Genomic DNA, 15,323 nt, shown 5'->3' with positions numbered 1-15,323 from the left:
CTGATGCCTCAGTTTTATTGCTTTCCCTGCGGGACTCCTCTGCAGAACCTCTTGCTACCCCCGGTTTGCCAGTTTCCCCTTATTTACTGTATGCCACTTCTGCCACGGAAGGAAGCTTTATTTTTGGGGGAGCCCGGATGCCCCCCGCTTGGTTTAGGGGGGCTCGAGGCTGGGTGTCAGTATGTGGGGGCTTTTTCCGTGGGCTTGGGACGCCGACCCGAAGTCATCGGCCTCCTGGGCATCTGGTTCCTGCCTTACCTGTCCCTAAGTGAACTTACACCAGGACGGAACTGTAATTATCACGTTTATTGCAATCAGCCTGTACTTGTAATGCTATGCCTCTTGTGTTGTTTGGATCGATGTACCCCCTCCCTCATCCCCTCATCCCCTCCCTCATCCCCTCCCCCCTCCCCTCCCCTCCCCTCTCCCCTCCCCTCTCCCCTCCCCCCTCCCCCCCTCCCCTCCCCCCTCCCCCCTCCCCTCCCCCCTCCCCCCTCCCCTCCCCCCTCCCTCCTCCCCTCCCCCCTCCCTCCCTCCCCTCCTCCCTCCCTCCCCTCCTCCCTCCCGTCCTCTCCCCCCCTCCCTCCCCCTCCCCCCCCTCCCTCCCTCCCCCTCCCCCCCCTCTCCCCCCCTCCCTCCCCCTCCCCCCCCTCCCCCCCCTCTCCCCCCTCTCCCTCCCCCCCTCCCTCCCCCCCTCCTCCCTCCCCCCCCTCCTCCCGCTCGCACCTGAAAACTACCGGCCTATCTCGCTGATCAACCATGATCTTAAGATCTTGGCGAAAATACAAGCAGATAGACTAAACCCGTTACTGACCTCTCTGGTGCATGCCGATCAGGTTGGCTTTATTCAGGATAGACAGCTGTTTGAGAACACTCGGAGGAATATAGGCTTGATCTGGCAACAAGTGACATCGAAAGTACCGACGCTGGTGGTAGCTATCGACGCAGAAAAGGCTTTCGACAGGGTGCGGTGGCAATTTCTATTTACGGTACTGAAACACCTGGGGTTCCCGGATGAATTCATAACAACCACAAAGGCCATGTACCACAACGTTCAGGCACAAGTGCGGATCACGGGAGCCCCTATGACGCCGTTTCGGCTATTTAACGGTACTAGACAGGGCTGCCCACTCTCCCCCCTCTTATTTGTACTGGCCCTGGAACCTTTGCTCCAAGCCATAAGGCATCACCCAAACATACGTGGAGCACGGGTGGGGGATAGTGAGTTCACCGTATCGGCATACGCCGATGATATCCTCCTTACCGTTACTAACCCCCTGGACTCCATGGCCGCTCTACAAGGAGTTATAAGAGAGTATGGCGCGATGTCGGGTTATAAGGCCAACATGAGCAAGACCAGCGCAATGCCGATCCATTTGTCCGATGCCACCGTTCACCGCGTTCAAGAGACCTATGGCCTCAAAATAGAAAGAGATGCCCTGAAATACTTGGGTATACAACTTACGGCCGACCCTCTGCGCCTATACTCTGCTAATTATGACCCCGTGATTCGCACTCTGACCGGAGACCTGGAGAAGTGGACGGACAAGCCCATCTCCTGGATCGGACGGATTAACTCGGTTAAAATGAACGTCCTCCCGCGCATCCTGTTCTTATTCCAAGCCTTGCCGATCCGAGTTACGAAAACCCAACTGATACCATTACAAAGATCAATCAGCGCATTTATATGGCAGAATAGGAGACATAGGATATCCTGCCAAGTCCTCTACAGACGTAGGGATAGAGGGGGCCTGGGCCTACCAAACGTCTACTTCTACTACCTGGCAGCCCAGTTGACTCAGGTTGCGATGTGGCACTCGCCGACAGGGGAGAGGAGATGGGTGGAGATGGAGTCCAGGATGATGGGGAGCGACGTCCCCCACTTTACTATGTGGGTCCCGAAGGAATACAGGCCTCTGACACGGGCATTCTGCCCGTCCATCCAGAACTCGCTCCGCATTTGGGACGAGACTAATTGCAAATACGGTCTGTCCTCTTCCCCCTCCCCCTTGACCCCGATCCTCCGTAACAGGGAATTTCCACCGGGAATGGCTCCTGGAGATTTTAGGAATCTGGAGGGACTAGGGTTAAGGCGGATTCACCAACTTTACCGCCACGGACAGATAATCCTGTTTGACGACCTTAGACGGGACTCCCACTTAACACCATCAGACTTCTTTCGCTACCTTCAGATTCGAGACTTCGCCAAAAAAACCCATATAAAGGGAGCTGCGCAAACAGGGATGACATTCTATGAAAAGCTGTGCCGAGAAGGATCCGTCCCTAAGGGTATGATCACACTCTTGTACGCCCACCTTAGCTCGGAGAACAAAGAATGGGGACGTCTGACCTACGCCGACCAGTGGGAGGCAGATCTGGGAGAGGTTCTGGAGGGGGTGGAATGGCAGGACATATGGGAGGCTAATAAGAACTCCTCCGTCTGCGTCACTCTCCAAGAACAATCATGGAAGACTATGTTCCGTTGGTATACCACCCCTGTCAAACTATATAAGATGCACAAACTGGATACCGATGATTGCTGGAGGGGATGTGGTAACCAAGGTACATACCTCCACATGTGGTGGGATTGTCCAAAACTACGTAGCTTCTGGAAGGCAGTAGAGGACTTACTGACTCAGACCTTCCACAAACCCCTACTACTGGATCCATGGGTGTACTTACTGAATAGACCCATTGACGGGTGGACCAAACGGGAGCAGACATTGGTACATAAACTAACCCTCGGGGCTAGACGTACTATCGCGACAGCATGGCTCTCCCCGGAAGGTCCAGAGATCTCAGGCGTGATCTCACGGATCCGAGACTGCCGACTGATGGACGACCTGACGGCACGGGTGAAGGGTACGACAGAGAAGTTCATAAAACTCTGGGAGCCCTGGGATAATAGCGTAGCAGGATCTGCGTAAACGGATTATGATCACCAGGAGGATGGGGCATGGGGGCTCTCGGGCTCTCCCACTGCCGGTCGCGTGGCGCCCCTGGTTGGTTGCCCCGCACTCGCTGCGTCCCGGTTCCAGCACCTCACCTCTTTTTCTCTTCTCTTCTTCTGATCTTTTACTTCTCTCTCTCCTATAACCACCCCGGATTTCTCATCATCGGGTTTCGGGGGTAGGCTTTCTCTTTTTATTGAAGGTCTCATCCTTCTTGGTTCCTCACTTTGCCTGTATACCCAACATCTCCTCAGATACGATCGGTGCGATAGGGGAATGCGGAAATACCATATTCTCTGGATGCCTTTTTCCTGCCAGACACCTTGTGGGATAATGGGTAATTCCCCGAGTCATATACATTTCCTCCAACTAGAGGCAGCTGACTGTGACGACCTGTACGGGGAAGCTCGGGATGGTTTGGCTATGGCTATTAGGTGACCTCTTGTATCACTAATGTGGTTTCACGCTAACCGGACACGTTACATTACATTCCTGGCCCTTTATTCGAATAGATGATGGAAGACAACAGCCAAAAAGTACGGCATAAATCCAAATCCCCGATGGGGATCCGGCGCCACGGAAACTAGGGATAAGCGTGTCTGGGGGACAGCTGTCGTTAAGACTGTTTTCCACAGACCGATCTCTTCCACTGAGGCTTATAAGCAGGACACACAATAGCACCGTTCTTATTATGACACCCTCGGGCAAAAGTGAGGAATTTTGATACTTATGCTATATACACAATTAAAAACCCCCGATGGGGGGCAGGTTGAATAGAATTATCAAGGTGGCTTGTGCTACATGCTGTTGTTGCATTGTCGCATTTACGAAACGGTTTGTGTATATTTTGGCTTCTGCGCAAGCCTCCAAGCTGTATGAATCTTGCCTTACCCATCGTGTGCAAAAATAAAGAATTTAAAAAAAAAATAAATAAATAAAAAAAAAAAAAAAAATAAGTTAAAAAACAAGGGTTATAACGTTAAATAACAGTAAAAGAAGAAAGTGGGCGTGCAGGGGGAGTGACGGCCGACGTCTGCTGTGACGTCACATGCCCGAGAACTATTGGAAAATGTAGTAGAGAGGCAAGGGGATGGGCCTCTACCTAATGCGGCCAATAGGCTATGAAGGGGGCGGAGCCGAAGACCAAAATATAAATAAGACAAAACTATACTAAATAGTTTGCAATACTAGGGGTATACCGGGAAGGCAATAGAATGACACAAGCCACATACACATCGTCTGATATATGGGCGGGATCAGAATAAAACTGAGAGGGCATATACTGGCAAAATGAAATGATAGTGGGTCGCATGACTGTTAGCGGTGGCCATATTGGGAGAGGAAGGGGATAGGAGAAAAAAGTGGCCATATTTAGAATGGAAAAAAATGATAGAGAGTATGAGTAACAGGGAATAAATTAAATATAATAAAATATAGATAAAAATGAATGGGATAGGGATAGTATAGTAATAAAAAAGGAAACAAAAATATCAAAATAACTAAAGAAAAATGAAATAAGAATGGGATAAACTGAGATACAGAAGGGAAAGAAAAATAAATAAATAAATAAAAATAGGTTTAAAAATTAAAGGAAAAGTTATATATAATAAATGAAAAGATAAATAAAATGGGAAATGGAAAAAATAACAGTAAACACGGTAGAGGTAAAATGGGATAAAAATTTGCTGATTGAAAATGTATCTTTTATTTTTCTCTTTTCTCTTTCTGCCCCTGATCTGTCTGCTTGGCTGACATCATCAGAAGTGATTCTCTTAACCAATCACAATGCTTTACCATAGGATTGGCTGAGACTGTCAATGAGGCAGATCATGGCAGAGCCAGCACAAGCCAAACACAGCCCTGACCAATCCGCTTCTTTATGAGGAAAGTTCAGGGTCTGCATGAAGAGGGTATAGACACTCAATGGCAGTGCTGCATAGTGTGTGCAGCGCTGCCACAGGAAGCACTTCTAGTAGCCATCTGAGGAGTGGCCAGTGGAGTTATCTCTAGGCTGTAATGTAAAAACTGCATTTTATCTGAAACCGTGTTTACTGCAAAAAGCTTGAAGGGAATGCTTCTACTTACCAGAACAAATACGCTGCAGTTGTTTTGTTGACTATAGCGTCCCTTTTAAAAGGCAATCATACCAAGGTCCTCTTTTGTAATATGTTCCTACACTCCGAGTAAGTGCTAAGCCAGTGAGAGGTCAGTGTTAGCTGACTAATTGACATCACTCGTCTGCAGCCAATCATCAAGAGATTTGAACATGTGAAATAGGAAGTCAGAAGTGTAGTAAATACACTCAAAGGAACGGACCATTTAGGTTTCTGGTCCCCAACCTTTGTAGCGTTAAAAGATGTTTTTATTTTTCCCCATTGCCATCATCATGGTTGAGATCATAGGTCTTGGTAATCTCAGCCCATCAATGCGTTCCCTTAACCCCTTAAGGACACATCACATGTGTGACATGTCATGATTCCCTTTTATTCCAGAAGCTTGGTCCTTAAGTGGTTAAAGGACCACTATAGGCACCCAGACCACTTTAGCCTAGGTTTAACCCTTTTTGCTGTAAACATAGCAGTTTCAGAGAAACTGGTGTGTTAACATTAGGGTTAATCCAGCCTCTAGTGGCTGTCTCATTGACAGCCGCTAGAGGCGCTTCCGCGATTATCACTGTGATTTTCACAGTGAGAAGACGCCAGCGTCCATAGGAAAGTATTGATAATGCTTTCCTATGGACTGGCTGAAGGTGCGCGTGGCTCTTGGCGCGCATGGGCATTCAGCCGGTGACGTCAGAAGAGCGAGGAGAGTCCCAGTGCCGAGGGAGCCCGGCGCTGGAACAAAAAGGTAAGGGATTAACCCCTTCCTCCCCCTTCAGCACCACGGGAGTGGGGGCACCCTCAGGGCACTATAGTACCAGGAAAACGAGTATGTTTTCCTGGCACTATAGTGGTCCTTTAGGAAAGCATTGGGAGGCTATTGCACATGCATGGCAAAACACAGAGCTAATCAACATCTTCTCAAAAAGATGCATTGAATAAATCCATCTCTCTGGGTAGTGTAGAGAGTCTCCATGTTGAGCGAGGAGGGGCTGAACACTGGTGCTGCACAATGTACAGCACTGAGTTAGGAAGCACCTCTAGTGACTGCCTACTAGAGGTGTTTACAGGCAGCAATGTAAACATAGCCTTTTATCTAAATTTCATTGCTGAAAACCAAACCATAACTAAATAAAAATTTGTTTAAATCACGAAAATTATGATGAAAACTTGTTGCAATTTTACTAAATGAACCACAAATGCATCGAAAAGTCACCTGGGCATGTGCTACCATAAGGATATATATATATATATATATATACACACACACACACACACTATGCCTTTGGCCTTCAAAAAAGGTATATAATATGTGTTGATGACACCCACCTGCCCCCCCAAAAAAAAATTCTAAAAAAAAAAAGGCAAATAAAGTGAGTTTTGGTGTATTTAGTAACTGCACTTTGCAGTCCAGATCTAAAAATCATGTATTCAAGTTTGAGCACTGTGTATGTATAAATGGTGTCTGTGTAATGTATTGTTTGATTCTGTGAGTATAGTAAGTTTACGCAGCTATGTAAATACATGCAAAGTTAAAAGTAATGTTTGAAGTGGTTAGGGTTTATATAGGAGTTAGATTACATTATATAAAAGCTTGATTAGTGTCTTTGTATATGGGGTATTTACAATTGTTTGCTTTAGGGTTGCAGTGGGGTTAAATTTGGCATTGGGGTACATGTGATGTTTAATATATGATATGAGATTAATGTCAAGTTATTTATTTTCTCCAGGTTTTGGTTTTAAATGCTTACATTTGGGACTAAATAAATAGATTGTTTAGGTTTTAGTTAAATCTAGGGTTATGGAAAAAACAGGTGTTTAGGGTGCAGACATTTGTAGTTTGAAGTAGGGATCGACCGATATTGATTTTTTAGAGCCGATACCGATAATCTGTTAACTTTCAGGCCGATAGCCGATAACTTGCCGATATTCTGTGCATTTACCATTTTGAAAAAAAAAACTATTTCTAAAGGTAAATGTACAAAATATACAAGCCACATGCAGTGGAGCTCTGTGTATTTGTGTAGTGTGTGTGTGTGTGTGTATAGTGTGCGTATAGTGAGTGTAGTGTGCGTATAGTGAATGCAGTAGGTGTAGTGTGCGTAAAGTGAATGCAATGTGTTTGTATAGTGTGTGTGTTTATAATGAATACAGTGTGTGCATTATATACACAAACACTACATTACATTTTTTATTTTTAATGCTTGTTTTATTTTAATTTTTTGACCCCATGCTTGCTGCCTGGTCAGGGAGGGGTGATATGTTAATCCCTGGTGGTCCAGTGGTATGGGCTGAGCAGTGGGGGCTGCAGCAAGCTGTTACTAACCTCCCAGCATCTCCTCCAGCTCCCCAGTGTAAATCTTGCGGCCAGCGTGACAACGCTCTGACGGCCGCGGGTCTCGTGAGATTTACACTGGGGAGCTGGAGGAGCTGCTGAGAGGTAAGTAACCGCTTGCTGCCGCCCCCCCCCAGGACCGTCGGGCTTGTAATGAGCCCGGCGGTCTTAGGAGGTATTATCGGCAATATTGGTATCTATATTGCCCGATACCGATTATTGCCGAAAATACCAAATATCGTCCGAAATCGGTAAAACCGATAATCGGTCGATCCCTAGTTTGAAGGTTGTTTACTCCCTTCCCTTCTGTTTGTGCAGTGAACGCAGAGAGTGTTTGAGTAGTGGATGTAGTGTGTGTACAGTGATGTAGTGTGTATTAGACGCAGTGTCTCTGTATAGTGAATGCAGAGTGTGTCAGTGTAGTGGATGCAGAGTGTGTGTGTCAGTGTAGTGGATGCAGAGTGTGTGTGTCAGTGTAGTGGATGCAGAGTGTGTGTGTCAGTGTAGTGGATGCAGAGTGTGTGTGTGTCAGTGTAGTGGATGCAGAGTGTGTGTGTGTCAGTGTAGTGGATGCAGAGTGTGTGTGTGTCAGTGTAGTGGATGCAGAGTGTGTGTGTGTCAGTGTAGTGGATGCAGAGTGTGTGTGTGTCAGTGTAGTGGATGCAGAGTGTGTGTGTGTCAGTGTAGTGGATGCAGAGTGTGTGTGTGTCAGTGTAGTGGATGCAGAGTGTGTGTGTCAGTGTAGTGGATGCTCTCTGCCCTTTACCAATCCATCCATCTGGCCCATCAAGACTCACTCTCATTTCATCAGTCCATAAAACCTTAGAAAAATCAGTCTTGAGATATTTCTTGGCCCAGTCTTGACGTTTCAGCTTGTGTGTCTTGTTCAGTGGTGGTCGTCTTTCAGCCTTTCTTACCTTGGCCATGTCTCTGAGTATTGCACACCTTGTGCTTTTGGGCACTCCAGTGATGTTGCAGCTCTGAAATATGGGCAAACTGGTGGCAAGTGGCATCTTGGCAGCTGCACGCTTGACTTTTCTCAGTTCATGGGCAGTTATTTTGCGCCTTGGTTTCTCCACACGCTTCTTGCGACCCTGTTGACTATTTTGAATGAAACGCTTGATTGTTCGATGATCACGCTTCAGAAGCTTTGCAATTTTAAGAGTGCTGCATCCCTCTGCAAGATATCTCACTATTTTTGACTTTTCTGAGCCTGTCAAGTCCTTCTTTTGACCCATTTTGCCAAAGGAAAGGAAGTTGCCTAATAATTATGCACACCTGATATAGGGTGTTGATGTCATTAGACCACACCCCTTCTCATTACAGAGATGCACATCACCTAATATGCTTAATTGGTAGTAGGCTTTCGAGCATATACAGCTTGGAGTAAGACAACATGCATAAAGAGGATGATGTGGTCAAAATATTCATTTGCCTAATAATTCTGCACTCCCTGTATAGTCAACAAAACAATGTTGGCTTAATGAAGCAGTTTTGGTGTATAGGTCAGGCCTCTTCAGTCTCACTGGTCAATTTTTCACCATTTAGTAGTGAAAGTGACACTGTCACACCTAACTTATCTTCCCCCAATCACTTCCTCTTCCTCTCTCAGAATCTGTTCTGATCTAGTTTTCTTTAAAACATAAGACAAAGTAGGAACTAGTTTGTCTTCTGTATTTATGCCTGACTTTCTTTGACACAAGGAGGAGCTCAAGTCAGCTCTGTTTCCTGTGTCAAATAATGTTTTTTCACAATACCCTCCTCCAAGTTCTTGCGATGTCTAACTTTACCATTCCCGATTTATTCTGTGGTGGCAAATTGGCCGAATATCGTCCAAACCGAATGTGCATGGATTGTTCAGATGAAATTCAGTCATTATGTTGGGTTCAGAATTTCATTCAGTCTGCGCAGAGCCATTGCCGGGTGAAATCCAATGAATTTTTTTTTATTTATTTTTTTTAAATGTGCCTGGATTTGTATTTATTTTATCTGTTTTTATTTTATAAAAAATTTTTTAAATGTATTTTTTTTGCGATGGGGTCTTTTATTATTTTATTTGTTCTACGGACTTGTTGATTTTTGGGGGGCTGAAAGATGCTAGAAGAAAGACCTCTAATGGTTAGTATCCATTTCTTTTATTTTTAAAGTATTTAGCTTATGGAACCCCCTCACTATTATTAGAGTGTGGCAGCTGTGTATTTACCGTGAGGCTGACCAGGCATTTGCCTCGGGCGTCACTTTTGGGAAGGGGGGGCGGCAAAAAAGCCTAGCAAATGTCCTGGTGGGCCCATTAGCTGGCCGACTGGCCACCTCAATGCTCCTCGAGGCTGGCAGTGGCGGCACATTCCGGGGGGCGGCGAGGGAGCTCCGATCCTCCTGTTCAGCACACTACGCGGCGCGCGAGGGAGCTGAACAGGAGGATCATTGCTCACTTACTGACTGCAGTGACAGCCCCACTGGACCCCAGGGAAAGCGAGAATCCACCCAGAAAACTCTCAAAGGTGGGGAGGCTGTGGGGATTGAATTAAAAAAAATAAATAAAAATGTTTAATGTGTGTGCCTTTGTTAGTGAATGTGTTAGTATGTGTGTGTCTGTTAGAGTGTGTTATTGACTGTGTGTCTGTTAGAGTGTGTTATTGACTGTGTGTCTGTTAGAGTGTGTTATTGACTGTGTGTCTGTTAGTGTTTGTTATTGTTTGCATGTCTGTTAGTGAGTGTGTATGTGTATTTAGAAGGCGGGGGGGGGGGGGGTCCCTGAGTTTTGTCATGCCTAGGGCAGCACAAAACCTGGTTTACACCACTGGGGCAAGGGGGTTGGTAGGTTATTTATTTATTGGGGGTGAGCCCTTAGTCACTTGGGCGGTGGGGGGGTTAGTTATTTTTACTAACACCCCTCACCCATTGGCTACAGGTGGGGGCTGGTGGGAACAATAGGTTCCTCCCATGTCTTTTGGGGCCCCCACCCGCTGCTACTTGGTGGAGGCTGGAAGGGGGATAATAGCCCCCCCCCCCCCCCCTTATCACTTATGGCCCCCACCTGCTACTAATGGGTGGAGCTTGAATGGGACAATAGGTCCCCCCCTTTACCACTATCAATTATATCAATTCTAGCCCCTACCAGGGCTAATGAGCTGGAGGGGACACTAGGTCCCCGTTTAGTTTAGTTCAATAGCTTATATCCTTCCCCCCTTGTTTATTATTATAATTGTTTTTCCACCATGGGGGATCTAAGCCGGAACCCCCTTTATTGGATTTGAGGGGAGGGCAACCTTTTGACGAATGAACGAATAGCTGAAATTTCCATCTGAATTTCAGGCAATAGTGAATGCTTAAGTCTGTGAAATGTCATAGTGCAAGCTAGTGTGGGCAGATGACATGTCCCACAGACCCTTTATCTGGGAACACTCAGATGGTGGCACCTAGTAGATAGATCCGGAGAAATAAAGAGGTAAAAAAAAAAGGTGAAATGTGGGACCTAGAGAAATTTGGGGGTGAATAGGGAGACAATAGAATGTAATGGAGTAGGGAGGGGGGCTAAAAAACCAAAACAGATGTGGCCATGACATTGCCGCTTTTAACCACTTTGATGCAGACCCTTTCCAAACACTTCCTGTAAAGTGAGATTTAATGTTTATACTTCCTTTATTGCACTTGCACAATTTGTTTAATTTAGAATGTCTTCTCTCCTGCTCTGCTAATAGCTTGCTAGAACTTGCGCCTCCTGTGTGTGGTTAAAGTTCAATTTACAGAGTAGGAGACAAAAAAAAAAGTAAGTTAACATCTAATTGAAAATGAAACCATTTTTTTCATACAGGCTGTGAGTCACAGCAAGCAGGTTTGTATTTTGAATGCTATAGTGTTCATTTAATGTGATTTCCTTGGCGGATTTATGGGATGTGTTGATGTTGTTTTCTTTTAGGAGGAGACTTTCAGAGCAATTGGCACATACACCTACAACCTTCCGCAGAGACCCAGAAGACCCCTCTGCTGTGGCTTTAAAAGAACCATGGCAGGAGAAAGTAAGGTAAGTGGATATTTGTGTTCTGGGCGGAGAGTGCGTCCTAGTGTTCGATCCTTTGTGCAATGCTTATTAGATTGCAAGCTCTACATACTAAAGCAGAGGGATCTCTGAGGAGGCAGATGAAGGGATACTGTCTGTTATATTGTGAGAGATGGGGCTAGCTTAGCAGGAAATGGATAAGGCTAGATATAAAGTGAGTTAGATTCATTTTGACCAGTTAAAGGAAAACGTGTAAGCTAATATTCTATTCCCTTTCTTTCCCAGTAATCGGAATAATACTGAAATGTCTAAAAGAGCTATACTGAGAGGGAACTGTAGAATTCTATCCTACACTAAAAAAATAATCCTGTCACTATAATCACATTGAATATGGCTGTGGTCGAGCTTTATTTTTCTCTTTTCTATGTTTGCAGGAGAATAAGAGAGGGCTCCCCCTATGGTCACTTTCCAAACTGGAGACTCTTGTCTGTAATCGTCAAGTGCGGGGATGATCTCCGCCAGGAACTATTAGCCTTCCAAGTCCTCAAACAGCTGCAGGTGAGCTGGCCACGAAAGTAGTTTCATTGTAATATACTCCCTCTACTGGAATCTTCCAGTACTGCACAATGAGGTCTAGCAATAAAAATGTGAAATGCAGGATTCCAATCACATGGCATTTGTTTGCCCAACATTTACAATTCCCTTCTCAATTTTCCACAAATCCCATTTAAGCTAAAGGTCTTTAACCCCTTAAGGACACATGACATGTGTGACATGTCATGATTCCATTTTATTCCAGAAGTTTGGTCCTCAAGGGGCTAAGGCCTTGTGTTGAGGGATAACCCTTCATTTAAGGTTCTGTCCTCTATTGCCATGCAGATCAATCTCATTTGTGATTTCTTTATTACAAAACTAGTCTTGTCTCCATTTCTTCTATCAGAAAATTATTCCCACTATAACTGCTCTAAAAGTTCTAGAAACACCATGGTCTTGATTTTAATAAGCTTTTCAACACTGTTAGAAAATCTCTCCAAGAAGTCCCCACTGAACTGTATTGTGTTTTTTTTTTTTTTTTACATTTTTGTGGATAAATAAATTGTTAAGCTTTTCTATAGAATCTTTTAGAAAGTGTATTAAATCGAGGCAGAATGTGATCCTACGTTTAACGTCGATCTGATTGCTGAAGCCGGGAATCGGCAGTGGGAGGAGGAATGGACAGTGATTCAAGGTTAATATTCATATTGACATCATGGATCTCTCCTCTCTTTTTGCAGTCTGTCTGGGAAACTGAGCGTGTTCCACTATGGATCAGACCGTACAAGATCTTGGTCATCTCTGCAGACAGTGGAATGATTGAGCCTGTGGTAAACGCGGTGTCCATTCACCAGGTTAAAAAGCAGTCACAGCTCTCTCTGCTGGATTACTTCCTACAAGAACATGGGAGCTACACCACGGAGGCTTTCCTCACTGCTCAGAGAAACTTTGTGCAGAGTTGCGCAGGATACTGCCTGGTCTGCTACCTGCTGCAAGTAAAGGACAGGTAATCTATGCTGCTCAGATTAGGTGAGAGGGCCAGATATCAATTTTAAGGTCCATGCTAACTCCTGTGTCCTTTACTTCAACAGGCATAATGGAAACATCCTACTGGATGCTGAGGGTCACATCATCCATATAGATTTTGGCTTCATTCTCTCCAGCTCGCCTCGGAACCTTGGCTTTGAAACTTCAGCCTTTAAATTAACATCTGAATTTGTGGATGTAAGTAACTAAGGCGGCCCAATGTAGTAAACACAGTAACATAATATAGCAGTTGAAATAATGTTAAAGGACCACTATAGGGCCAGGAAAACAATCTCGTTGTCCTGGCACTATAGTATTAATAGGTCCCCCCCCCCACCCTCAGTTTACAGAAAATGGGGCGTTTTCAATGTGTAAAACCCAACCGCTCTGCTGCAACTGTGGTACGGCAGACGTGAACTTGCATATTAGCGGTCCATCTTGGGACATCAGTAATAAGTGATTCTATATAAAGTGACCACAAAAGGAGATACAATGCCCCTGAATGCTGAGGGACACAGCATTTCTCTTTCTGTTACTCTTGGTTGGGTTTATGTTGGAAACCTGTACTCTACACGTTCGCTGGATGAGTCCCTGCCTGCTTAATCTCTTCTTAACTTTGGATAGCAATGGTAGGATATGAGTGTGGGGATGGATTGACACAGCACACTGTCTATCATTGCCATCCGATGTAGGTTGGTTTAGCCCAACACATTCAGCCTGTTGTTGCTGTCCATAATTGGATTAATGCAGATGTTCACTTCCTCATTGGCCAAGCAGTAGTAGAGGACCAAGTGTTAGGTGTCAAAACAGCAGTAATTTTGTTTGACATTAACCAAGGAGACGGCACTAGAACATTATTTAACCCCAAAACTGCAACACTGTACAGTGCTTATACTTTTAATAAGAGGCAAACGCGTGTTCCCAATTATTTTTATTTTTTAATTTCTTTTAATATCAGTCCTTTAAAGGATCACTGTAAGCACCCAGACCACTTCAGCTCAATGAAGTGGTCTGGGTGCCAGGTCCCTCTAGGTCCCCCTCCCGAGAGCGGATCCTGCTGGGTGCCTTCATGGACCGGAGGGGAGATCAGAGATTTCCCTCTCCAGTCCGATGGCACATTGCTGGGCGGCCGGCGCGGGAGGGAAAGGAGACCCGGGAGCTCTAGCCCAGGAGGTGCAGGCTAGAGTTCACTCCCCCACTAGAACTGCCAGAGATTCACCACGAGGACCAACAGGGCTTCACAGAATGGATATCCCCCCTCCCTGGGCAAGGTAAGAAGGGAGGGGGGATAATATTTATAATGGCAATTCCAAATATTTGTTTTGTTTTTAAATAAATAAAAAAAAAATGCTTTATATCCCCCTTCCCTTCTTACCTTTGCCCAGGGAAGGGAGGATATAAAGCATATTTATTAATTTAAAAAAAAAAACACAACTCTGTTTTAATCAGCCCCCTCCCCCAACTACACAAACACACTGCCCTATACACACACTGCCTCCACCTCACCCCCATACACACACTACCCGCCCACCGCACCCCCCATACACACACTGCCCTCACTAAACTCCCATACACACACTGGCCCCATACACAGTGTTCCCACTGCACCCCATATATACACTGCACTCCCATGCACAAACTACACCACTCACATAAACACACACTGCACCCCCATACACACACTGTCCCATACACACATCTACCTTCCTACCAAGAGGCCCTATCTCCATACTACAACCCCTATCCCCAGGTAAATTGTCAAACTGTTCTTAAACCGTTTGACTATTTACTCTGGGAGGGCACCAGTCTGGCCTTTGCTGAGAGAGGCGGCAGCTGGGATTGCATTATAACCATTAGCCTGGTTCATGGCCACCACACTCTCTAGCTGTAGATTACCATAGAGCCAACCTGAAAACAAAGACAGAATTTTTTAAAATAAATGGCAAAATGTACCATCACTATTTTTGTTCTTTCTTTCTAATACTTCGTATGAGATTTATTTCTGCTAACACGTCAGAATTAATCCCCATTTTATACTATGTTTTGTGATACATCCTAGCTTACAGTGAGTTTACCTGTAACGATTTATTCATTCTCTGGCTGACAGGTGATGGGAGGTCTGAATGGAGACATGTTCAATTATTACAAAATGCTGATGCTCCAGGGTCTAATTGCTGCTCGCAAGCATATGGATAGAGTGATCCAGGTTGTAGAGATCATGCAGCAAGGTACGTGACTTAGGGAAGTCTTCTGACTGCTTTAAACCTTTACAGAAGTTCTGAGAGTCTCAATACTTGCAGTCAGGATCCACACCTAATACCCTGCTTTAAGATGCTCGTGCTCTGAGTTAAAAGATTATTCTAAGAGTGTGTGTCTAA

General features: G+C 45.3%; 1 protein-coding gene across 2 annotated transcripts in view; it reads left to right on the top strand.

Annotated features, from left to right (window-relative positions):
- The window catches only part of PI4KB (phosphatidylinositol 4-kinase beta), a 39,763-nt gene that overhangs the window by 22,493 nt on the left and 1,947 nt on the right, over positions 1 to 15,323 (top strand). For both annotated transcript variants that reach the window (XM_063440181.1, XM_063440180.1), the window contains 5 exons: positions 11,305 to 11,409; positions 11,820 to 11,943; positions 12,660 to 12,925; positions 13,011 to 13,143; positions 15,053 to 15,173. In XM_063440181.1, the coding sequence (XP_063296251.1) occupies positions 11,305 to 11,409; positions 11,820 to 11,943; positions 12,660 to 12,925; positions 13,011 to 13,143; positions 15,053 to 15,173 (749 nt within the window). The remainder of the gene's footprint in view (positions 1 to 11,304; positions 11,410 to 11,819; positions 11,944 to 12,659; positions 12,926 to 13,010; positions 13,144 to 15,052; positions 15,174 to 15,323) is intronic.

This window comes from Pelobates fuscus, chromosome 13 (assembly GCF_036172605.1).
Source record: "Pelobates fuscus isolate aPelFus1 chromosome 13, aPelFus1.pri, whole genome shotgun sequence".
Classification (NCBI taxonomy): domain Eukaryota; kingdom Metazoa; phylum Chordata; class Amphibia; order Anura; family Pelobatidae; genus Pelobates; species Pelobates fuscus.
This window is presented reverse-complemented; position numbering and strand designations above follow the sequence as displayed.